Genomic DNA, 27,400 nt, shown 5'->3' on the forward strand with positions numbered 1-27,400 from the left:
AAGGACATTAGTGAACCAGATGGGTTTTTTCCTGACAATTGACAATGGATTTATTGTCATTACTAGATTCTTAATTCCAGATATTTATTGAATTTAAATTCCACCATTTGCTCCAGCAGGATTCGAACCGGGTCCCCAGAACATTATCCGGGTCTCTAGATTAACAGCCCAGCGATAATACCACTAGGCCATCACCTCCCTGTATGGAATACAGGGAGAACCGGCTTCTTGGATACAAAACTGGTTCAAAGGCAGAAAACAGAGAGTAGTGGTGGAGGGTTTCTTTTCAGACTGGAGGCCGGTGAACAGCGGTGTGCCACAAGGATCGGTGCTGGGTCCATAGCTTTTTGTCATTTATATAAATGATTTGGATGTGAACATAGGAGGTATGGATAGTAAGTTTGCAGATGACACCAAAATTGGAGGCGTAGTGGACAGCCAAGAAGGTTACCTCAGAGCACAATGGGATCTTTATCAAATGGGCCAATGGGCCAGGAATTGGCAGGTGAAGTTTAATTCAGATAAATGTATGGTGCTGCAAATTGGGAAGGCAAATCAGGGCAGGACTTAATGATAACGTCCTGGAGAGTTTTGCTGAACAAAGAGACTTGGAGTGCAGGTTCACAGTTCCTTGAAAGTGGAGTCGCAGGTAGATAGGATCATTAAGAAGGTACTTGATATGCTTGCCTTTATTAGACAGTGCATTGAGCATAGGACTTGGGAGGTCATATTGCAGCTGTACAGGACATTAGCTGGGCAATTCTGGTCATCCTGCTACAGGAAGGGTGTTGTGAAACTTGAAAGGGTTCAGAAAAGATTTACAAGGATGTTGCCAAGATGGAAGGGTTTAAGCAATAGGGAGACACTATGTAGGCTGAGGCTATTTTCCCTGGAGCTTCGGGGGCTGAGGGTGACTCTATAGAAATTTATAAAATCATGAGGGGCATAGATAGGGTAGATACAGAAGGTATTTTCCCTGAGGTGGGAGAGTCAAAACCCTGAGGACATAGGTTTATGATGAGAGGGTAAGTATTTAAAAGGGACTAAGGGACAACTTTTTCATGCAGAGCCTGGTGCCTGCATGGAATCAGCTGCCAGAGGAAGTGTTGGAGGCCGGTACAATTACAGCATTTAAAAGGCACCTGGATGGGTATGTGAATAAGAAGGGTTTAGAGGGATATGGGCCAAATGATGGTAAATGGGACCAGATTAATTTAGGATATCTGGTTGGCATGGACAAGTTGGACCAAAGGGTCTGTTTCTGTGCTAATACTTCTCACATTGGTAAGGATATTATTGCAAGCCATGGACACTTACCACAACCATGCAGAGAAGGCTATTTATGATGTAACACAATACAATGCTGATTTTAATCAGCTTTGTCTATGTTTAGAGAACAACATTCCAGCTAATGTCAACTCTTAATCAGGATAACTGAATCCACGTACAACAGTGGGAAAAGACATCCTACATCAGCATCAGTCAAAGGAATATGAACTATATGAACTTATTACAGGTTACTTGCCTGTTGATTTCTTTTGGCTGTTGTTACAATTTCATAAGCATATATTGCTTTCTAAAAGTACAGCTGTTGCTAGACTACAAGAAGCACTTATGTAGATGTTGTTTTGTTGACATCAAGCTTTTTCACCAAGTATTCAGATACTAACACATTAGTGCCAATGCAAGTATTCAGGCAGTTATCATGTTGGAGTCATTCTTGGGTGGTCCATTGATGTATTTACAACATATATACTTCAATGGATTGCATAAATGACAACTGGGTGCTGCAATGCAGTTTCAACTAGAAGCCATGGATGCACTTAAGTGTTATTATTTCAGGCCAAATTACAGCATTTTGAGAGATGCAGTGTGCCTTGGTGAGGATCAAATAGTTCAAAGTCAATCAAAAATTGGAACAGGCTGATTACCTGAAGGAGACAGCTGAGCTAAATGGTGAATTTATGTTGCATGTGTTGCTTCCCAACCAATGTCAGTATATCTTCCTTGATATTTGCTGTCCTCAAGCGAACACATTGATCCAAACTGAATCTGACTAAGGCCCAATGCAAAGGAACCCAATGTAGCATCAGACAGCATTTATATCCATGTATTCTCCTTGTCAGTCATTTGTTGTTCCTTGGTGTGAGGTGTAAGGTAATTATAGAGCTGTGAGCCTTATATCTGTTGTAGGAAAAGTTTTGGAAAGGATTATAAGAGATAGGATTTATAATCATCTAGCAAACAACAATTTGATTGGAGGTAGTCAGCATGGATTTGACAAGGGCAGGTTGTGTCTCACAAACATCACTGAGTTTTTTGAGAAGGTGACCAAGCATGTGGATGAGGGTAGGGCAGTTGACGTGGTGTACATGGACTTCAGTAAAGCCTTTGATAAGATTCCACATGGTAGGCTATTGGAGAAAATACAGAGGCATGGGATTGAGGAAGATTTAGCAGTTTGGATTAGAAACTGGCTTTCTCTAAGAAGGCAACGAGTGGTGGATGATGGAAAATATTCAGCCTGGAGTCTGGTTACTAGTGTGCCTCAAGGATCTGTTTTGGGACCACTGCTGTTTGTCATTTTTATAAATGACTTGTAAGCAGGCATTGGTGGATGGGTTAGTAAGTTTGCAGATGACACTAAATTCGGTGGAGAGGTGGACAGTGTGGAAGAATGTTGCAGGTTATAGGGAGACTTGGATAAACTGCAGAATTGGGCTGAAAGGTGGCAAATGGAGTTCAATGCAGATAAATGTGAGGTGATTCACTTTGGGAAGAATAATAGGAAGGCAGAATACTGGGTCAATGGAAAGATTCTTGGTCGTGTGGATGTGCAGAGGGATCTTGGTGTCCATGTACATAGATCCCTGAAAGTTGCCACCCAGGTTGATAGTGCTGTTAAGAAGGCTTACGGTGTGTTAGGTTTTATTGGTAGAGGGATTGAGTTCCGGAGCCGTGATGTCATGCTGCAACTGTACAAAATGCTAGTGCGGCCTCATTTGGAATATTGCGTGCAGTTCTGGTTGCCCCATTACAGGAAGGATGTGGAAGCATTGGAGAAGGTGCAGTGGAGATTTACCAGGATGTTGCCTGGTCTGGAGCGGAGGCCCTATGAAGAAAGGCTGAGGGACTTGGGTCTGTTCTCATTGGAGAGAAGGAGGCTAAGAGAGGATTCAATAGAGACTTACAAGATGATCAGAGGATTAGATAGGGTGGACAGTGAGAGTCTTTTTCCGAGGATGATGACTTCAGCTTGTACAAAGGGGCATAGCTACAAAGTGAGGGGTGATAGATTTAAGACAGATGTCAGAGGCAGGTTCTTTACTCAGAGAGTGGTAAGGGCGTGGAATGCCCTGCCTGCCAATGTAGTGAACTCAGCCACATTCGGAGCATTTAAACAGTCCTTTGATAAGCATATGGGTAATATGGGATAGTGTAGGGGGATGGGCTTAGATTAGTTCACAAGTCGGCGCAACATCGAAGGCTGATGGGCCTGTTCTGCGCTGTATTGTTCTATGTTCTATCTATATATGAATGCCTTGGATGTTTTGCAGATGATGCAAAAATAGGTTGGACGTCAAATGGTGCTTTAACACAAAGAGAACAGGGAATCTAGAATTTTCTACTACTGAAGGCTGTAAAGGTTAAGTTATTAAGTACAATGAAGGTTGATACCGACAGATTTTTTAATCAGTAAGGGAATCAAGGGTTATTGGGAAAGGCAAGAAAGTGGAGTTGAGAATTATCAGATCAGTCATGATTCCAATGAATGGTGGAGCAGACTCGAAAAGCTGAATGCCTTCCTTCTGCTCCTACATCTGATTATCTCATCTGCCATTGGCGAGTTCTAAGCAAGGGTCACCCACAGCCAAAACATTAACTCTGGCTTTTCTTCATAGATGCTGCCAGGCCTGCTGAGCTTTACCAGCAACGCATGGTTTTGATCCTGATTTACAGCATCTGCAGTTCTTTCGGTTTTTACAATGCATAGCATGCATGTAGTTAAATCTACCTGAAACTGAAGACAGACAGAATCTTTGAAAAATACAAAGATAGCAGGAAAGACCCAAACAAGGTCTGAGAGGACTAAAAGGAGCTTGAAATGTCCTGGCAAACAGGGTTAAAGAGTATCCTAAGGTATTTTATACATTTGTTAGGAGCAAGAGATTAGCTCAGGAAAGTGCAGGGGCACTCAAGGATAAAGGAGGGAATTTATGAAGCAAAAGAAAGTAGGTGAGTGTCAGGAAGGACATGTTGATAATCTAGGGCATGTCATTCTTTTTCAGGCTAGAAATGGCAATTACTAGGCACATAGGTTTAAGGGAAAAAGGGTTATGTTTGAAGGAAATGTGGCTGGCAAGTTTTTTTTACACAGAGTGGGTAAATGCCTGGAATGTGCTGCCAGAAGAGGTGGCGGAGGCAGATACAACAGCAACATTTAAAAGAATTTGACAGATATGTGAATTGACAAGAAATAGAGGGATGTGGGTCACATAGAGGCAAAGGATTTTAGTTTCAAAAGGCATCATTTACTGGCACAGTCATTGTCGGCAGAACAGCTTGCTCCTGTGCTGTACTGTTTTTTGTTATTGTTTGGCGTGCAAACCTGAATTTGACGGAAATCAAGGTTACAGCATTCCATTGGATAAAATTCTACCTAACGCAAAATGAGTTTTGTCATGGTTGTTTGAAATCAATCAAACGCAGGACATCAATGTAGAAGTTCCGCAGAATGGTATCTGAGTCACAACTATTTTCAGTTGCTTCAACAATAACTTTCCCTCCATCATTAGGTCAGAAGTGGGGATCTTTGCCCTTGGTTGTAAAGTGACAATATTATTTGCAATTCCTCCAATACAAGTACAAGGTAACAGAACCTGTTTTTACAATCCTTCTAAAGTAGGATAGGGATTATAGGATAGGGATTATAGATTTAGGCAGTGTCCATAGCAAGGCGAGCATCTTCTTCTAATATTTTGAAGACCAAAATATCTCAAAACTGTCAGTTGCACTGACACTTTGATTAAGCGTAGCACATGTTTCAGGACTAATTTGCTTTTCTTTTTAAATTTGAGAAGAATACCAATTTGAGACTCTGTAAATCATTGTTATACTGATATGAAACTTTGGACTGCACTCTATATTCATTCACATGACTCCAGAAAACTCATGCGTTCTCTTCTTTTGCAAATTGTAGACAAAAACAAGAAGGCAGCTGGTGGTTTTGGCAAACATATTTCATGACGTTTCATCATACAACCATCGTAAATCAGTTACATGTAAACTTTGACAGGAAACAAATGCCATTTCAGACAAGTTTCAGACCACAACCTATAAAGAAATTCCAAGTCAATTCCTCACTAAAATTGCAAACACCTACACGTTTCTCCAAAATGTGAGAGCCAATTCATTACTTGTCAGTGTGAGTGCAAAGAGAAAAAATAGAACTATTTTTTATTGGGGATTTTAATCCACTGTGTCTTTTCATAGTATGGTATAAGATGGTTGTTCTAGAAACCAGCCTGTAATGTCACTATTATTAACATCAATTTTTAGTCCCAGACCCTTCTGAACTTTGCAAAAAATTGTTCTAATATTTTCCAGGTCTTCTGGAAAAAAAATCCTATCTCTTCCAAAGAACTGTTGTCTTGGATGAGTCCCATAGCCTAGAAATCATTAACACCCTTGAATTTGTGACTTGGCATTCCTCTCCAAAAAGACCCAATTGCTTGCAACTTGCCTGCTCAAGCAGTATCCTATCTACACTTGACAATGTTAACACTGGGATTTGAAGAACTTCAGCTTCAAATGATACTTATTACAGCTTTGCAAATGCATTGCAAGGTATTCAGTCAAATGTTGCCTTACTGTTTTCTTTTCAGAACGTCTAATCATTTTTAACTTATTTTGTTAGCATAATGTTCAGACAATTGTTGGCCATTTCTCCTTAATTCATTCAATAGATATCTACACTATTCTGTTTAGTTTGAGCAGTAGAGATACAGACTTTAAGCATGTTCAAAAACCAAGTTGGATATTACCAGCTTGTAGATTTGAGACAGTAAAGGCTTACATTCTCTTTCCTTCAGCAGACTAAATGGGGATGAATAGTCTGCAGTGACAGGATGGTCAATGATCCTCCAATATAGCCTTTTTAAAACTTCGGGTGCAACATCCAGACAAGCAGAAAATGCCCTTCAAGAGGGAAGGAAACGAAAGGTTAATGAAGTCAGGGAGGCTATTGCCCAAGTTGGATCAGAAACAAAACCGACAAAGGGATTGAATGGTCCTTTTTCCTTATCCTGTGAATTGAATCATAATAACAAGAGATTTATGAGAATATGGGGCTGTACAATGGATAAAAAAAGCAAATGAAATAAAATAGAGACAGCTGTAGCCATGAAATGTGCTATACTTGTTACTATCAGTCATATCACTAAACTGGGTTTCTGACCACTACAGGCACAGCATGTACTGCATTTGTCACAGACAATCTTTTGCATATTGGGACCTGAATCTCCAAGACAGAATCAGGATGGCAAAGGTCTGAGTAAACTACAGATTTGTCTGGACCAAAACACCAAAGTTGGGAAACAGAGATCTGAAGAACACTGAATATTCAGTGCCTTTTACATTTTGGCACAATTACAATCCTGCTTGATAAAGTTGGGACAGGGAAGAAACACAGTGTAACTTTGCAAGAACAAACTTCACAGAATCCCTACAGTGCAGAAACAGGCCCTTCAGTCCAACAAGTCCACATCGGCCTCAGAGCATCCCAACCAGATCCATCCCCCTAAACGTACACATCCTTGAACAATTTAGCATGGCCAGGCCACCTAACTTGCACATCTTTGAATTGTAGGAGGAAACCACAGCACCCAGATGAAACCCACACAGACACAGGGAGAATGTGCAAACTCCACACAGACAGTCACCTGAGGGTGGAACTGAACCCAGGTCCTTGGCACTGTGAGGCAGCAGTGCTCACCACTCAGCCACCGAAGATAAGTTACTTTGTAGCCTATTCTTCCTCAATAACTCTACTTTCTTCATGAGACAGTCCATTATTTCTCTCTTAAAACAAACTATTGTTCCTTTATTGTGCATCTTTGAGGTTCACAACATATATACTATAATCTGCCTTGATTACTTTTTTTATTGTAACAATTGACTAATCTATATTCGGTGCCCCATGGTGTAATTTCTGGAAATGCAACCTATTTCATTACAGGCTTAGTCTCAAAAGGAAATAACAACTGGATCTTAAAAGCTTTAAATTGACCAAATTACTTTTCACTGTTCGGATTTAGATATGATATTTGGGTTGCTAATTTGCGAATGGGGGAACTGCTACTACTGTTTATTCATGTCTGGCACAAAAGCAAAATGGGCAAGAGGACCAATCCATGGCTTACAAAGGAAATTAGAGATAATATCCTATCCAAGGAAGAAACATACAGATTGGCCAAGAAAAACAGTATGTCTGAGGATTCAGAACAGTTCAGAACTCAGCAAAGAAGGGCCAAGTGATTGAGTAAGAAGGGGAAAATATAGTACAAAATTAAGCTTACAGGGAACATAAAGACGACACTAAGAGTTCCTATAGGTATGTGAAGAGAAAGAGATTGGTGAAGACAAATGTAGGTCCCCTACAGACAGAAACGAGGTAATGTATAATAGGGGACAAAGAAATGGCTGAGCCACTGAATGCATACTTTGGTTCTGTCCTTCACATATTAAATTTGAGAAACGTTGGAGAATGCAAAACTTAGTGAGACAGAAGCTTTGAGGGAGATCGATATCAGTTGAGAAATGGTGCTGGGGAAATTCATGGGATTGAAAATGGATAAATCCTTACAGCCTGACAATCTACATCCCAGAGTACTTAAAGCAGTAGCTCTTAAAAAAATAGTGGATGCATTGGTGATCATCTTCCAGGATTCTATAGATTCTGGAACTGTCCCTGCAGATTGGAGGGTGACTAATGTCATTCCAATATTCAAAAAGTGAGGTAGAGAGAAAACAGAGAATTACAGACAAGAAAGCCTAACATTGGTAGGGGGCAAAATTCTTTTACCATTATCAAGGGCTTTATAGTGGAGCATTTAGGAAGCAGTGGCAGAATCAGAGAGTCAACATGGATTTATGAAGAGGAAATCCTGCTTGATAAATCTGTTGGAATTCTGTGAAGATCTAACTCGTACAGCTGACAAGGGAGAGGCAATCGGTGTGGTATATTTGGACATTCAGAAAGCACTTGATAAAGTCCCGCATAAGGGAGTTAAACGCATAGGATTGGGGAAGGTGTATCGAGATGGATTGAAAACTGGTTGGCAGAGAGAAAACAAAGAGCAGGAATTAATGGGTCCTTTGCAAATTGACAGGCAGTAACTAGTGGAATGCCACAGGGGTTGGTTTTGGGGCCCCAGCTTTCACACTATATATTTATGATTTGGATGAGGGAACAAAATGCGACATCTCCAAGTTTGCAGATGATACCAAGTTGGGTGGGAAGGTGAACTATGATGAGGATGCAGAGTTCCTTCAGTGTGATCTCAACAGGTTGGGTGAGTGGGCAAATTAATGGCAGATGCAGTATAATTTGGATAAATGTGAGGCTCTTCACTTTGGAAGCAAAAACAGGAAGGCAGTTTACTACCAGAATGGCTGTAAATTAGGAGAGGGGAGTGCGCAGTGGGGCCTGGGTGTCCTTGTGCGCCAGTTGCTGAAGGTAAGCATGCAGGTGCAGCAGGTAGTAAAGAAGGCAAATGGTATGTTGGCCTTCATTGACAGAGGTTCCGAGTACAGGAGCAGGGATGTGTTGTTGCAGTTATACAGGGCCTTGGTGAGACCACATCGGGAACATTCTGTGCAATTTTGGTCTTCTTTTCTGAAGAAGGTTGCTCTTGCACTCAAGGGAGTGCAGCGAAGGTTGACCAGGCTGATTCCAGGCATGGCAGGTCTGACGTATGAGGAGAGATTGACTAATTTAGGATTGTTTTCACTGGAGTTCAGACGATTGAGAGGGGATCTCACAGAGACTTATAAAATTCCAACAGGACGAGACAGATTAGATGCAAGGAGGGTGTTCCCAATGGTGGGTATGTCCAGAACCAGGAGTCACAGTCTGAGGATTCATGACAGACCATTTAGAATGAACATGAGGAGACATTTCTTCATGCAAAGAGTGGTGACTCTGTGAAATTCATTACTACAGGAAGGAGTTGACGCTAAAACATTGAATGTATTCAAGAGGCGGCCAGATATAGCACTTGGGATCAAAGCTAATTGGGAGAAAGCAGGATTAGGCTATTGAGTTGGAGGATCAACATGATTGTGATAAATGGCAGAGCAGGCTCGAAGAGTTAAAAGGCCTCCTCCTACTCCTATCTTCTATGTTTCTACGTTCTCCACATATTGACTCAGCTGTAAAAGGGTGCAACCGGAAGGTGCCAAACACCTGAGTTGGTTATCTGCTGTAACTATTTTTATGCACCTGGGAACACCACCACTTAGAAGTTCTCCTCCAACTGGCACACTATCTTGGCTTGAAGCTACATCGCTGTTTTTTCACTGCCGCTGGATCAAAATCCATAATATATGTGCTGCAGTAATTCAAGAAAGCAACACACAACCATTTCTCAAGGGCATTTACTCATGGGCATACCTTATGAAACATGCAGTCAATTTCATGCCAGAAAAATGCACATATCCCATTTTTTTTAAAATCAAGTGGTGATGCCTACTTAGTAATAATGAAGCCTACAATTATTTATGAAAGCTGAGCAAAGCAGATAATGCAACTTCTTCTGCAATTTATTTTCTTCGCTTTCTAAATGGATCATTCTATGCTATGGAGCAGCTTGACTGAGCAGATTGTGCACAGATCCAACTCACAGACTTTTAATAATGTTGCTTAATAGACATCTGCTAGGTGGCGATCGAAACGGTCTTGGGCGATGAACACTGGAATTTATTTTTTCTTCGCTGTGACTTTTTCAGCTTGGAAGCGACCAATAAGTGAACAAATTGCTCAAATGACACACTATCCTTTTCCCCCTTCCAATGCAAATCCTTACTTCTCCACTTTCTCGAACTTCTAATAAGCATTTTAGTTTATTTTGTTTGCGATTTCAGGAAGCTTTCATGCTTCTTTCAACTGAATTTTTCCCCAATAAATTTGTTGCCTTTTGAAAAAGGAATTAAATGAAAAAATCCGCATAACCCAGAGGAAAACGGTGGGAACCAAAATTTAGTAATGACAACCGAATTTCAGTATGACTAAAACATGCACTTTGTCAAAGATTTTCATCTTGCACACATCATAACCATTAGCAAGAAAGTCAGTTCAAGGAGAAAGCCAATATTTATACTTCATGGGAGGAAAATGCTGATTAGTTGGCTTTAATGCATTGCTATAGGGAAGTACCCATGAATGTTAATTGGCAGTTAACAGACACCTTTTGCTCAAATTTAACCAAGCAGGTTGACTCATATTGGCAAGGTACTGCCCCGAGAAATAAACCAGCGAATGGCTGCCTCTTATTTTGTTGACTTAAAACAGGCACAATATGTGTACATGTTCTTTTTGTCTGCAAAGAAAAGAGTCATGTACTAATATGAATTGCTTCCAGTAAAAACAAATGTGCTACATTATAAACCTGACTGATGTAAACTGGATGTAATTCTTTGCACATTCAGGATTATCCAACAAATGCTGTTCAAATATGGAATCACATCTAAAGTTGGACACTCTTACACATCTTGCAAATGTTGACTCACTGAGGAAAGTCAGTACTTTGCCTGTTCCAAACAGCCAATGGATAAATCCACCACATTTCTTTCAGGTGTCACAATAACAATTCAGAGCAGTTCAATCCAAGCTTCTGCCTCATGGATACTAGGAACTGCAGATGCTGGAGAATCCGAGATAACAAAGTGTGAAGCTGGATGAACACAGCAGGCCAAGCAGCATCTCAGGAGCACAAAAGCTAACGTTTTGGGTCTAGATCCGAAACATCAGCTTTTCTGTTCCTAAGATGCTGCTTGCCCTGCTGTGTTCATCCAGCTCCACACTTTGTTATTTCTACCTCAAGGAGCACACTTCATCCTTCCCTACCCATGTCACTTTAGCCTGTTGTTTTTAAGTGCTTCTTTAAAACTTTCAGGTCATAGAATCATAGAGTTATACCGCACAGAAACAGACGCTCCTGTCCAACTCATTCGTACTGACCAGGTATCCTAATTTGACCTACTCCCATTCACCAGCACTTGGCCCATATCCCTCTAAGCCCTTCGTATTCATCTACCCATCCAGATGGCTTTTAAATGCTGTAACTGAACCCATTTCCACCATTTCCTCTGACAGTGCATTACACGTATGCACCACTCAGCATGAAAGTTACCCCCTCAGGTATTTTTTAAATCTTTCCCATCTTACCTTAAACCTATGCTCTCTAGTTTTTGAACTCCACCCACCCCAGAAAAAAGACCTTGGCTATTCACCCTATCCATGCTCCTCATGATTTTATTAACCTGTATTAGCCTCCAACACTCAAATCATCCAATCCCAGCGACATCCTTGTAAATCTTATCTGAACCCTCTCAAGTTTAACAATGACCTTCCGATACAAATAATGAAAGGACTTAATTGGGTAGATGTACAGAATATCTTTTCACTTATGGTAGAAGTGTGAAACCAACGGTTACAAAAATGACAGCCAACAATAAATTACAGGTCCCAGACAATCTTCTTGGTTTGAGTTTGGAATGTGGAACACACTCTCACAGTGAGTGCTGAGTGAATAGCACAGCGATATATAAGGAGAACTTATGGCATTGATATAGAAAACAATAACAGAATATAATATGACATGGCTAGATGAAGAAGGGTGGGAGGTGGCTTATGTGGGCAGTTTCTGTGCTACACAAATGATACAGCTTATTATTTCTGAGAAGTATTTCACTGTATCCAGCTTTGACTTAAAATGCCAAATCAGACTCTCACTAAAATTGAAATTTTTCCAGCTTTCAAATGAGCATAACAAACTTAAAGAAGGTAATCAGAAAAATACTCTAACACCCTCTGTTTGAAGTGAATATGCAATCAGGAAAAGTCATCAAAAGCAAGCACCATGAAGAATATAAGCCTGATTATTCCATTCACCAGAATGAGTGTCACTCCATTGAATATGTTGGTTCAGTAGCAATGTCACGAGCGGCCAATCAATTAGATACCAACAGTAACCTTTTTGTTAGCTGCAATAGAACTTCCGAAAAATGATTCCATCCCCTATTCCCAATTCCTTTGCCTCCGCCGCATCTGGTCCCACGATGAGGCATTCCACTCCCGCACATCCCAAATGGCCACGTTCTTCAAGGACCGCAACTTCCCCCCAGCAGTGGTCGAGAACGCCCTTGACCGTGCCTCCCGTATTTCCCGCAACACATCCCTCACACCCCGCCCCCACAATTACCGCCCTAAGAGAATTCCTCTCGTCCTCACATACCACCCCACCCACCTCCGGATACAACGCATCATCCTCCGACACTTCCGCCATCTACAATCCGACCCCACCACCCAAGACATTTTTCCATCCCTACCCTTGTCTGCCTTTCGGAGAGACCACTCTCTTCGCGACTCCCTCGTCCGCTCCACACTCCCCTCCAAGCCCACCACACCCGGCACCTTCCCCTGCAACTGCAGGAAATGCTACACTTGCCCCCACACCTCCTCCCTCACCCCCATCACAGGCCCCAAGATGGCTTTCCATATTAAGCAGAGGTTCACCTGCACATCTGCCAATGTAGTATACTGTATCCACTGTACCCGGTGTGGCTTCCTCTATATTGGGGAGACCAGGCGGAGGCTTGGGGACCGCTTTGCAGAACACCTCCGCTCGGTTCGCAATAAACAACTGCACCTCCCAGTCGTGAACCTTTTTAACTCCCCATCCCATTCCTTAGACAACATGTCCATCAGGGACCTCCTGCAGTGCCACAATGATACCACCCGAAGGTTGCAGGAACAGCAACTCATATTCCGTTTGGGAACCCTGCAGCCCAATGGTATCAATGTGGACTTCACCAGCTTCAAAATCTCCCCCTCCCCCACCGCATCCCAAAACCAGCCCAGCTCGTCCCTGCCTCCCTAACCTGTTCTTCCTCTCACCTATCCCCTCCTCCCACCTCAAGCTGCACCTCCATTTCCCACCTACCAACCTCATCCCACCTCCATGACCTGTCTGTCCTCCCCAGACTGACCTATCCCCTCCCCACCTCCCCACCTATACTCTCCTCTCCACCTATCTTCTCCTCTATCCATCTTCGGTCTGCCTCCCCCTCTCTCCCTATTTATTTCAGTTCCCTCTCCCCGTCCCCCTCTCTGATGAAGGGTCTAAGCCCGAAACATCCGCTTTTGTGCTCCTGAGATGCTGCTTGGCCTGCTGTGTTCATCCAGCTTCACACTTTGTCATCTTGGATTCTCCAGCATCTGCAGTTCCCATTATCTCTGATCAAAATGTAGCTATTGTTCAATTTCAGAGAAATGATTAAAATCGTCATTAAATGTTAAGATACTTACTCATTCTCCTGCAATTGAAGGTAGTCTCAGATCCTGAGGTGCTCATGTTACTAGAAAATCCTGATTCAGAAAGCTGTCTCGATCCTTGGCTTGAGTTTAAAGTTTTTGAAGACTGGCCACTAGAGGGAGTTATTTTCCCACATTTGGCCGAATTCATTTGATTGATGGCATCTTGTGCCCGCTTCTTCTCTTTCTTTAGCATATTAACAAGAATATCTAAAATAGCTACTCAAGGAAACGAACAGTGAACAGACACTTTGCAGTACCATTACGGATAATAAGCAAAGGACAATTTAAATTAATAAAACTGCATCTGTTTTCATAGTGTAAAAAGAGGGTACAAAAACCAAAAAAAATCTTGGAAAGGAAACAGTATTAAGAAAAATCTTAAATAAATCTCCTGTACAGAACGTATTCCAGCCTAATGTATTAAAACATGAAGTGAACAACTTGAAAATGCTCCAGACATTATTTTCTGAAGCTCTCTGGATTTTATAGTTGTGCCATTGAATCAGGAAATGTCACTCTCATGAATAATGCAAAAAATGGCCAGGAGAAACCGAAGAACTTCAGGCGTATTACTTAACTTTGGTTATGGACGAGTTATTGGAATCTATCAGCAGGCTGAGAGTGAAAAAGCGTCTTCCTTTAAGAAATCTGTAAGATTCAATTTGATCAGTGTTCAGCCTTTAAAACATTAGAGTATACAGGCGCTGTCTGCCCAACCTCTCCTCAGTTTGCCTGATGGACCTCTGCTGCACTCCCTCTATGGCAAATTTAACCATAAACAGGACACATTATGTCAAGTATAGATGATCTGAAGTTCTACGAAATGTAACCAAGACATTTTTTATTCTAGTGGTCAAAGATCAGAATACCATTTGTCTATTTAACTGTTAACAGCACCTGGATGCTCACATTTACTGCCTTATGAATCAGAATGGGATGATTTTGGACATCAACACTTCCAAATCTCCCACCATTTAAGCAACATTCTGCACCTTCGTTCTTATCCACACTATATTCCATTGTTACGTTCTTCGCCACTCAGTCTGTCAAAACCCCCTTGAGCTCTTTTGAATGCATCTGGTTTTCAAATGCCCTCTGAAGTAGCTAGCAGGTCACTCAAATGTAACACTTGCTACAAAGTCTCAAAAAAGAAATGAAACCATGTGAGTTATCTGGCATCGAATTCAGCATCGGAAATGACAGTGGCAAAAGTAGACCTGTCGAGCCTGCAAGGCTTTCCTTACTAACACCTGGGAGATGTCTCACAGACTAGTCGAGTAACAGGCTGACAGAATCGTACCTTACAGACAAAATCCTGGGCACCACCAACACTGTCCCCGGATATGCCCTGTAATCTGCAGGTCAGGCCCAGCAGAAGTGGCGGCAGGGTACTGTACAAGCGGCTGGGTGTATCCTGGTAGTTCTCAATATTGACTCCAGATACCATGAAATCTCATGGTTTCAGGTCAACATGGGCAAGGAATCTTTCTGCTGAATAACACGGACTATCCTCCCTTGGCTGAAGGCTCAGTGCTCCTCTATGTTGAACAATATATGGCGGTAGCATTAAGGGAAGAAAGGTGCAGAATATTTTCTGGGTGGAGGATTTCAATGTCCACCATGAACAATGGCTGGGAAGCAACACTACTAATCAAGCTGGTAGGGTCCTAGGGGACATAGCCACAAGACCAGGTGAGGGAACCAACAAGATCACCTTTACTAATCTGCTGGCTACAGATGCATTTGTCCATGACAGTATCGGTAAGAGTGGCCACATTGTGGAGATGAAATCCTGCCTTCACATTGAGAATACCTTCTATCGTGTTATGTGACACTATCACTGTGTTAAATTAGACAGATTTCAAACAATTTGAGCAACTCAAGACTGGGCATCGATATGGCATTGTGGGCCAACAGCAGCAGGAAAAAATAGACTCCCACAAAATCTGCAACCTCAAGGATCAGCATATCTTCCACTCAATTGTCACCGTCAGAGGATCAAGCCTGCATCAACGAAGAGTGAACGAGCACAGTTGTGAACTGCAGTGGGCAATTAAACAACTCACTGGAAGAGGAGGGTCCACAAATATCTCCATCCTGAATGTTGGGATTGCACAGCACGTCAGTGCAAAAGACAAGGCTGAAGCATTTGCAACAATGTTAAGCCAGAAGTGCTGAGTCAATGATCTCCAGAAATCCCAGGCACCCTTTATTCACATTGTTTATGAATGATTTGATGATGTAGGAAGTCAACATTCAAAATATGTTAATGACACAAAGTTACTCAACACTGTGGGTGTAGATGATAACATAAAATTGTAAAGGGATATTGATAGACCAAGTGAACGGGCAAAACTGTGGCAGCTGTATTTCCTGGGAAACAAGTTTGAGGTTATCCATTTTGGATTGAGAAAGGATAGATCAGGATACTTTCTAGATGGTGTGAAGTCAAATTCAGTGGTTATCCAAAGATGGCGTTTAGGTCTATAGATCTTTAAAATGTCATGAATAGGCACAGAAAGTAATCAAGATGGCTAAAGGAATGCTGTCCTTTATGATTGGACTGTAAGGACAAAGAAGTTATGCTGCAGTTATACAAAGCTCTGATTAGACCCCACTCAAAGTATTGTGAGCAGACCTGGGTGCCTCACCTTAGAATGGATATCCTGGCCTTGGAAGGAGTACAATGTAGGCTTACAGGAATGATATCTGGACTTCGGGGATTAAGTTATGAGGAGCAATTACACAAATTCAGCTTGTTTCCTCTAGAATTTAAAAGGTTAAGGGGTGAATCTGACTGAAGTCTTTAAGATATTAACAGAAAAAGACAGGAGAGATTACAATAAACTATTTCCAATGGCTGGGGATTCTAGAATTAGGGAGTCAAAATCCTGGAAAGCCTCCCTAATAACAATGTGGGTCTACTGCAGGACATGGACTTCAGCGGTTCAGGAAGGCAGCTCACCAAGACCTTCTCCTCGTTCACAATGATCTGCCTGTACTGCTCACAGAAAAAACTTTTCATTGTACCTACGCACATGTGACTACAATAAATCAAATCAAGTAAAAGCAAATGAAAGGTAACGAGGGACAGGCAAGAAATGCTGGCCCAGTCAGCAAGTAATTTTTTATTCCATTTTAATCACCAAAGTTCATTTCTCTTCACACTCCCACAGACTGGAGTTATGACAGTTCTGTTAAAAAGTAACAAGAACAAAACAGCCGTTACCCCCTCTTCCCCCCATTTCTCATTTGGAGGGGAGAGGAGGGAGTGCAAAATCTCCTCCTCACCCCCACCGCCGCAGCTATCAGTAAGGAAGGATGAAGAGTGTGGGGCAGCGATAGTCATGTCCCACAAGTGAACAAAAACAAAAAAAGGGTAACATTTGCAACCTTCTAATCTGCAAGCACCATTCCAGAATCTACACAGTTTTGAAAAGTAACCACAAATGCATCCTCTATTGCTGCAGCCAAGTCCCTCAATACTCTTGAGATAAACACGATAATTTGTCAACTTTCAGTCTCATTTATTTTTCGAACACCACGCTTTTATCTATATTAATTTCTTTTAGTTCCTCATTCACAGTACTCCTTTGGATCTCAATTGATTTTGGAAGATGTCTCCTTTTATAAAAGCAGGAATGATGGACCAAATGGCCTCTCTGTGTTGTAAACTTTCTATTAGTCTACGATCCCAATTACTTTGCTTCTTTTCCCTTTCCTCCCAATGATAAATTCTCCTGCTTCTGCCTGTAAAAGGTCCACATGTTTCTTTGCTAATCTTTTCCTTTTTACATAACCATAGAAATACAAACAGTCTATTTTTACATTGCTTGCGAATTCACATTCATATTGATTCTTGATTTCTTTATAAGTTTCCTGGTCCTCCTTTGCTAAATTCCAAAATGCTCCCAAAACTCAGGCTTACTAGTTATTTGGCAACTTTATCATCTTGTTCCTTTGAAGTAATATAATCTTCAACTTCCTTTATTGGCACAGTTGACTCATTTTTCCTATTGGGCTTTTGTGCCTTAAGTGAATGTAATTTTGATGAAAGCCACGGATTAGGTCTTTAAACATGAACACTGTCTGTCCACCATCATACCAATTTGCCTCTCATTCCCACATACTTTCCTTTGTTAGATTCAAAATCCCAGTTTTAGGCTGAACTGCATTGTTTTTCAAGCATAATAAGATGATTCCATCTCACTATCATTCTTTCCTCAAGGTTATTTTACAGAAAAATTATTCATTAGTGCTTTCTTGTGGCCTCACACATTCATCAATAAACTAGAAAACAATCTTGCACAGATTTTGTCCTCTACGCATTGGTTCTCATTAGATTTACCCAAGTTTATGTAACTGAAGTCACCCTTGCTTCCTGCATCACCCACGTCACAGCCGCCTCTAACTTCCTGATTTACCATTTCTTCCTCTTTGCTTTTCCTTCCTAAATATCAAGAAAACTTGTGTACTCAGACACCAGGCTTGATCACCTCGCAACCACATTTCAGTAACGGCAATTAGGTCACACCCAATTATTACTTGCGTTATCAACTCACATAGAACATAGAAAAGTACAGCAGAGTACAGGCCCTTCGGCCCACAATGTTGTGCCATGGAATAATCCTAATCCAAACATAAAATAACCTAACCTACATTCCCCTCAATTCACTGCTGTCCATGTGCATGTCCAGCAGTCGCTTAAATGTCACTAATGACTCTGCTTCCACGATTACCACTGGCAAGCTATTCCATGCACTCACAACTCTCTGGGTGAAGAACCTCCCTCTGACGTCTCCTCTACTCCTTCCTCCTAACACCTTAAAACTATGACCCCTCGTGGCAGTCAATCCTGTCCTGGGGTAAGTCTCTGGCTATCGATTCTATCCAGGCCTCTCATTACCTTGTACACCTCGATCAGGTCACCTCTCTTCCTCCTTCTCTCCAGAGAGAAAAGTCCGAGCTCAGTCAACCTCTCCTCGTAAGACAAGCCCTCCAGTCCAGGCAGCATCCTGGTAAACGTCCTTTGCACCCTTTCCAAAGCCTCCACATCTTTCCTATAATAAGGCAACCAGAACTGGACACAATATTCCAAGTGTGGTCTCACCAGGGTTTTGTAGACCTGCAGCATAGCCTCGCGGCTCTTAAACTCGATCCTCCTGTTAATGAAAGCCAAAACACCACAGGCTTTCTTAACAACCTTATCCACTTGGGTGGCAACTTTGTGGGAGCTATGCACTTGAACACCAAGATCCCGCTGTTCCTTCACACTGCCAAGAATCCTGCCTTTAATACTATATTCAGCATTTAAGTTTGACTTTCTAAAATGCATCACTTCGCATTTATCCAGGTTGAACTCCATCTGCCATTTCTCAGCCCAGCTCTGCATTCTGTCAATGTCTCGCTGAAGCCTGCAATAGCCCTCGATACTATACATAGTTCGTTGAGAAAGGGAATTCAGATGGAGTGCCTTTAATTCTGCTTTTCTAACATTATTCTGCATTTTAACTTTATTTGATGCTGGGACGCATTCATGCTATCCTTCCTACTTTTCTACTTCCCATGAACAGCTTCTTTTTATTCAATCTGAATTCCCTCTTAGGTTCCCATCCCTCTGACAAGCTAGAATGAATACTCTTCAAGAGCTCGTGCTCACTGCTAAACCCTTCCCCTCAAGCCTGACTTCTTGTCATGATCCCTACCTCTTTTCCATTACTGGATGGAGAATGGCCAGCTAGAATCAGAAGATTTGCTGGAAGCCTATCTCGGTTTGCTGCAGTATGAATGGAGCAGGAAAGCGTCAGCAAAATAAATGAATTTGGAAGGTCCCCGTGGCATGCGTGAGTAATGGGGTGAGCAAAATGTGTGAAAAGGAATCAGTGCTCAATGCCAAAACTGAGGCAGGGATTGAAGGGGGTCATGTAGTCCCACGATGGGGAGGTGAGCTGGGATTATCTCCCCACGAGAATTTTAATCCCAGTCCTGCTAAAGTGAAATCCACGTTCTTCATAAAGTTCTCACCTGCCCCAGTATCAATCCCAATGTGCTGGATGTCTGAAGCCCTCCCTCATATAGCATTTCTCAGACTACATGTTTAGTCAAACAATCTTCCTGCTTCTATCCTCACTAGCATGTGAAGCTGGGAGTAAATTTAAGATTAACCTTCAAAGTCCTGATTTACTAATCTATTTCCTGACTTTCTAAATTGCTTTCAGAATCTCATCTCTTTTTCTATCTAGGTCACTGGTGCCAAGACGGGCCAACTATGGGTGGTCACCATCTTCCCAAAACAAAGTCCTGTAGTTGCTCAGTGAAGCAACATATCATCCTGGAGTCACGCTTGCAGCAGAAATGATTATCTGCTCCAATTACTGTATCTTTTTCCATTGCTGACCTTCCGCTATGCAGCTGAGCCACTCATGGTACCTTGAACATCCTAGACCTATACTGAACAACATTTGATCACACTCATTCAGGATAATCTACATTCCAATGTGTTCAGTTTGCACTATAAAGTCTTCATTTGACATCCAATGTTGATCTAAAATCAACGATCCTGAAATGAAATTGCACAATACTCCGATCATATCAATTGCAAACATTTAATTTTGTTTAAAACACGCAGCAGCATTCAGCTGAAGCCATTGGAAATCAAATGACCATGAATTAAACAAAAGCTGCCAACAATTCTTCAGTCATCCAAGTGCCAGCACCAAATGTGTGTTAGTTTAACATAGCTGAATTAAAGAGGGATCATTAAGGGTATTAATTATGATGGTTATTATAATTAGTTATAATTTACTATAGTTTTTTTAATATATTACAGAACTTCCCCTTTTCACCTCCCTCTTCTGTCTTGCTGACTGCACCGCTTCCTTCCCTGCCATTCCTTCATCTCCTCCATGTACCCCACTTTCACATTCTCCACCATTCCTCCTCCTTCTTATTCCAATCTCCCTCCACTTTCCTCCACCAGTCTCTGCTCTCATCCCCAGTCATTGCCTAATTACCACCTTTCTCCTCACTTTACCCTTCAATCTCCTCTAACTTTCCCTTCCTCTCTCCCATTTTATTTCATCCCCCAACTCCACTCTTGCCCCTTCTCCCCAACACTCTCCTTCCCGACCTCTTCACCTGAGCGTCATGCTGACTGCTAACCCCCTCCCCTCAAGCCTTACTTCTTTTCATGACCCATACTTCTTTCCCATTTCTGAATGGAGAATGGCCAGCAAGAATCAGAAGATTTGCTGGAAGCCTATCCTGGTTTGCTGAAGAATGAATGGAGCAGGAAAGTGTCAGCAAAATAAATGAATTTGTAAGGTCCCCATGGCATGCGTGAGTAATAGGGTGAGCAAAATGTGTGAAAAGGAATCAGTGCTCAATGCCAAAACTGAGGCAGGGATTGAGGGGAGTCATGTAGTCCCAGGATGGGGGAGGTGGGCTGGGATTATAGTCCCGAAATAGAAGCAGGAGGGGGTCTTGGCATAGTCCTGAGAAGGAAAGTGCGTGGGAAACTTAATCCCAAGATTAGTTGGGATAGTGGGGACGGATAACTGGAATTATGTAACCCTGAGACTCAGGCATGTGCGGTGGCCGCTCAAGCCCAGGCCCACGTGGGTTTGTTTCCAGCAGGTCTGAATGAGGCTCTTCTGAGAGCTGGGTGATTTCAATTCTGGTACAGCAAGGAGATTTGGTCAAGAATTGGAAGGACAAGGGGAACCATAAGGATGCTGTTCTGAGACTGTTATTGGGAGGTGGAGTTTTTATCTATTTTCTCATCTTGACCCTTTAAATGTAAACCTTGTCTCCTTTGGAAGTAACACAGATTGGATGTTATACTATACCATGGCCTAGTCTCTGGTGACTCCTGCCGGCTGATGTTTAGTTCCTTGTCATTGTGGATGGTGAGCTACAAGTGATGGCGGTGTCGTGGGTACTCATTGTCATCCTGGATTGCATTGTTGCACCAGCTCCAGGTTCTCAGCAGTTGCGTACACAAAAAGCATGCTGTGAAGTACATGAGGAATATTACAAAAGGAGTTCCAGGTTTTTGACTCAGCAACAATGAAGACAGGCGATATTGTTCCATGTTGGAACAACATGTGACTTGGAAAGGAAGATGCAGGCTATGGTTTTTCCATGCATCTGCTGCTTGATGGTCTTCCAGGTGGTACAGCCTGTGGGTTTGAAGGGTGTTACTGGGTGGGACATACATTTTGAAATCTACAAAACTTCTTTATACTTGTAAATTAATTTCATTGTACTATTATATCTCCCAATGTTGCCACAATTACATTGTCATTTATGTTGCCTATTTGTTCATTACATCCTCAATCCGTACTCCTCTGGCAAAGGATGGGGTAACTGAACACCTTCAAATTTTCAGTTAATCAGGAATAGCCAGCATGGATTCATAGCAGGTAGTTAATGCCGAACAAACCTCACCGAATTCTTTGCAAAGGTAGCTAAGGTATTGGAAAGGGGAATGTCTATAAATGCTGTCTATTTGGACTTCCAAATGGCATGTGACATAGTCCCACATGAGAAACTGTTCACTCAGGTAGAAGCTCACAGAATTGAGGGAAAATTACTGGCATGGCTGGAAAATTGGTTTAGTGGCAGGTAACAGAATGGAGGGTACTCAAATCAGCAGAATGTGATGCCCAATGATTTGTGTTAGGGTCAATATTGGTGACATTATTTATTAACAACTGAGATAATGGCACAGAAGGTCATATATTCAAATTTGCTGATGACACAAAGTTAGGTGACATTATAGGCAATGTAGCTAAAATTAGAAAAGCAATATTCGTAGGCTAAATGAATAGGCAAAACTGTGGCATACACACCTTGGGAAAGATATATTGGCCTTGAAGGGAATACAATATAGGTTTAAAAGAACAATATCTGGACTTCAGCGGTTATATTATAAGGAGATATTATACAAATTAAGCCTGTTTTGTCTCAAATTTAGAAGGTTAAGGGGTGATCAGATTGAAGACTTCAAAATATTAACAGGAAAAGACAGGGAGGATAAAGATAAACTATTTCCACCTGTTTTGAAAAATCTAGGAGTAGGGGACATAGTCTGAGAATTAGGTCAGACCATTGAGGAGAGCTGCTCCGCACAAAGGGTTGTAAATAACTGGAACTCTCACAAACAGTGAATGCAGGATCAGCCGTTATTTTTTGTTTCAAAACAGTATTAATGGACATGGGCCAAAGGCAGGTATATGCAGTTTAGCCACAGAATGCTCTCACTGAATGGTGGAATAGGCTTGAGGGGCTGAATGGCTAACTCCTTTTGCTCTTTTTCCTCAGAATTAGCCATGCTGACATAGTTGGCATAGGGGTGTCAGAAGGAGTTGCAGGATGCCAGTTGGAATGGAATGGGCAAGAGAAGTTCTTGCACAAGTATTGTTTACATCATCATCTGGAGGGAGCTGAATTTGATGCCTATATGTCCACATACACAAATTTAACAAGCTCTGATCACTTCTGAATGCTTGATTTGTGGATCATAATGTAGGCCACTGTGAAGAATCCATGGCTTTCCACAAAGCACAAAATCATGAGCGTTCCACTCAGGTGAGCTGACCCGCCATGCCTCAAACTTACTTTTGGGTGATTAGCTACAACTGAAGAATAGAAAGTAGAAATTAGAATTCTTCAGCCTTAGTCACCAATCAACTCCTTCTCCTATTCCTATAAGGCAGGTGGTTAAAAATAACCAAAAAAAAAGTTTCACAAGATGGCAGCAGCAGCAGGGTAGGAAGTGTTCAGGCTCCCCTGAGCCTGTCTGCTCCCTCTCGCATGACCTACTGCATCCTTTATTTATATTTTATTTTCTTCATTTAACTTTTGAATCAAATTCATCTTTTCTTCTTTCTGCAGCTGTGGTAGTGGAGACAAATTATGGGGAGCTGTTAAGCAGCAGATGCGGTCCTTTCCTTGTGGCAATGGTGGTCACGGCTTGAGCAATGGCTCCAGCATTGATGAATTGGTGTCTGCTCTTTTCCTCTGATACTTCAGAGGACGAGATCCCTCAGTCTCATGAGTTAACTTGGACAATCCCTCTATCCTCGGAAGTTGAGATGGGTTCTGGTCCATGATAGTTAGGACAGTTTCCTGGCTATGGTAGTGGCCGGAGCGTCAGTGGCGATGAGGTGGTGACATTTTAGGTCCAGTCAGCAGCAGCAGGGGGTTGCTTCGGTGTGCTTTCTCCTTGGTGTGGTAGCCTCTGGGACAGCTTTAATGTCTACCCAGTGTGGCAATGTCCCATAGCCAGATAATCTCTCACAATGAAACACTCATTAGTTTGGTCGAAGGTTTTATTTGTTACAACTGAAATACGAGGAGTGCACTGTTCTATAGGCCCATTACTCCACGGGACACAACCGCACTTTCATTGTTCTATTTCCTGATATAGCCAATCACGTATTTTCTCTACATTAGAATGGAGTTAAAATTGTTCTGCTGGAAGTTCATTGAGGTAAAATTTTAACTCTGGCTTTCACTCGCTAAACATAATGCTTGACCTGGTGAGGAAGATAATAGAAGATGGCAAATTCTTGGATGGTTTGGCACCAGGAGAATGTGTGTGATAGGATCCAGGTGATGGAAATTTAGGGATATGTGAATTTGGGTAGGATGACACTTGAGAGGCTAGTGAGAAAGTTTTGGCAAACAAATTGTAACTAAGGATTGTGATGGTAGCATGTCAGGCATGTTATAGAGGTGAAAACATGCAGTCTTTATGATGGGTAGAATACAACATTTGAAATCAGCTTAGTATACAAAGGCAAACAAAGTTACATCATAATGAGTGTAGCTGAGGAATGAAAAGGTCTGTGGAACTTCTGTGAGAAATATTTGTGAGGAGCCAAACAGGGTAACTTCAGTCTTAGTCATGCAAAACTAGTCATGGGGTGGCACAGTGGCTCAGTGGTTAGCACTGCAGCCTCACAGCGCCAGGGACCAAGGTTCGATTCCCGCCTCAGGCGACTGTGTGGAGTTTGCACATTCTCCCTGTGTCTGCGTGGGTTTCCTCCGAGTGCTCCGGTTTCCTCCCACAGTCCAAAGATGTTCAGGTTAGGTGGATTGGTCATGCTAAAATTGCTCGTAGTGTTCAGGGGTGTGTGGGTTATGGGGGATGGGTCTAGATGGGATGCCTCAAGGAGTAGTGTGGACTTGTTGGGCCGAAGGGCCTGTTTCCACACTGTAGGGAATCTATTCTAATCTAAAACAAAACTGCAGAAAATCGTGTGTATCCAGACCATAAATGCAGAAAACACCAAGTCATGAAGCTGGACTTTCTCATGTTGGCAAGAAGGGTAACTCCAAATGTCATTAATCATCTTCTTAACCTGTCATGCTTGTCAACTTATCTCAAGGGTCTGGAAGTGAGATATGCTAGACTCAGCACAGAAAAAAAACTGGACCAATGCTGACGTGACTAGGTTGAAAGGCCCACCCCTTATTAGCATGATATCAAGCTTAGTTCTGGACATGAATATGGAGCCCCTTAACGACACTCCCTTTTCCTCCCATTTCCATCCTCTACTCAGATTTCTTAATCCACTATTCCCGTACAATCCCTAAATTACTCACTCAAATCCACTATATACAGAACTCATGAGCCCTCTAACAAAATTGTGAAGTCTTTGAGAATCTCATAGCTGTATTAAAAAGTATTTGAACTGACTTAAAATTATTGTCTACTTTGACAAGGTGTCAAAAGAAGCAAACATTACTTGTCAATACACAGAAAAATCATTATCCTCTGAACTGCTCACATGTCCGTCAAAATAAGCAAACTCTAATTTCCATTAACAGCTGTATAAACAACTACTGATTAGCAGAATTTGTTTGTGGGTTTGGAAGTCAGCCAAGCATTTGTGAGATTCCATTACACAGCAGTATAAAGCATTCTTGTTGAGTTATATCAATGAGCACATTTGGAAATCAACTAAGCATTTTTTATGAGGTTATACTAAACAACTCTGTCAACAAACTCTCCTAAGCTGAACCAACTAAAGCCATATTACTAATTATGAAGACAACCAGTAGCCGAGGCATTCATCAAAGCTTTGAAACAGCCAAACAGATGGCTGAGTCAAGTATAAAGGTAGGGGCGATGGAAGGGGAGTGAAGATTTATGGAGTCTCATATTCATCTCCAGAACTGTGCCTGATACCTTACAGAATAGAGGTGGGCCTTTCAATGTGGTCACATTAGTGCTTGGTCCAGTTTTGTTTTTTGGGCAACACTGGCTGGCTAGCACTTATTGCGCCCCCAAGTTTTCCTTGGTGATCTGCGTTCTTGAACCTTCATTTCGAGAAACTGAATATAAACATAAAAGGATACTTATTTCATTGTCTCGTTGCTGCAAAATTTCTCGCAATTTCGTCTCTGTGTTAATGATAACATCTCCTTGTGGATCTGGGGATAAGGGTCCATTTTCTATCTGAAGGTCCGGTCTACACTGCTTCAGGTCCTTCACTAAACACTGGCACAAGGATGGAGGTAGGTAAACATTCCAATGATATCACATGTGTTAAAGATTAATTTAATGCATTCCAAGGAGAAACTATTTTAAATATTTCCTTTTCTCCATTAAAGCAGATGTTGGCATTTCACTAGTTTCTAACTCTATCAGAATTTTACAAATTGCACATTGGCATGGTTGTGCCGTAACACATCCTCTTAATCAAATGTGATCTGCAATACAATTAATAAACTGTTGACAGCATGCAAATTACAGAGAGCCAAAAGCAGTTAGAATTCACAACATATCCTTGGTAAACTTCTGATCATCACAGTTCATATAACATAGTAGCTGTTTTATTATATGTTTGGACTAAACTTATAAAACTGGGGGCAATTCCAGACCTTCACAAAGGGATTTTGTGTGATAGGATTGAGTTAATTCTACCCACTATGGAAAGCAAGGGCTCTCAAGTGTCCTTGTGTAATTGTAACATTGGAACCTTGAAGTCAAAGTGAAGCAAAGTTCAATGAAAAAAAGTTCAATGCTTTACTCCAAAGTGCCTTTAGCTCATTTGTAAACATACATACTATGAGCCTACATCTTGCTCTAGAGAAGTGCATCTATCAGTACTCGCTGGAATTAAAGGATGAAATTGAAGAGCAAATTCAAATCTCTATTAAGAGTCAGTCATGATTTGAACAGGTAGCGAGCCAGTAGAATATTAATAATGACCAAGTAGAGTGGCACAGTGGCTCAGTGGTTGGCATTGCTGCCTCACAGCACAAGGGGATTGGATTTGATTCTATCCTTGGGTGACTGTCTACATGGAGTTTGCAAGTTCTCCCTGTGTCTGTGTGGATTTCCTCTGGGTGCTCCGGTTTCCTCCCACAGTCCAAAAATATTCAGGTTAGGTGGATTGGCCGTGTTAAATTGCTCATAATGTCCATTGATGTGTAGGCTAGGTAGATTAGCCGTGGGACGTGCATGATTGCAGAAATAGGTCAGAGAGGGATTCTCTTCAGAGGGTTGGTGTGGACCAATGGGCTGAATGGCCTGCTTCCACAGTGTAGGGAATCTATGATTCTAAAGCCCAGCCATTAGAGTTAGCCTCTAATTAGGCTCATGGAGCAAGGAATCCATGTATCTGCTGAGATTCCAGTCAGGAGTTTAAATTTTCCCATCAGGCCTAGTCGGTTCAAGCTTATCCATCTCGGGAGCTTCCTGTTGTGGGCACTGGGATAAGCATTGCTGACTTTAGCTAGAACAGTGTGTTCTATTTATTTCTGTGTTCTTGGGCTACAGAGAGGAGA

The 27,400-nt window shown here is 41.9% G+C and overlaps 1 protein-coding gene across 2 annotated transcripts in view; it reads right to left on the bottom strand.

Moving 5' to 3' along the window:
- Positions 1-27,400, bottom strand: part of kif6 (kinesin family member 6) — a 522,710-nt gene that overhangs the window by 251,602 nt on the left and 243,708 nt on the right. For both annotated transcript variants that reach the window (XM_048531738.2, XM_048531739.2), the window contains exons 12-13: positions 25,967-26,108; positions 13,589-13,804 (exon numbers count right to left, since the gene is read on the bottom strand). In XM_048531738.2, coding sequence (XP_048387695.2) covers positions 13,589-13,804; positions 25,967-26,108 — 358 coding nt within the window. The remainder of the gene's footprint in view (positions 1-13,588; positions 13,805-25,966; positions 26,109-27,400) is intronic.

Source organism: Stegostoma tigrinum, chromosome 4, assembly GCF_030684315.1.
Source record: "Stegostoma tigrinum isolate sSteTig4 chromosome 4, sSteTig4.hap1, whole genome shotgun sequence".
Lineage (NCBI taxonomy): Eukaryota > Metazoa > Chordata > Chondrichthyes > Orectolobiformes > Stegostomatidae > Stegostoma > Stegostoma tigrinum.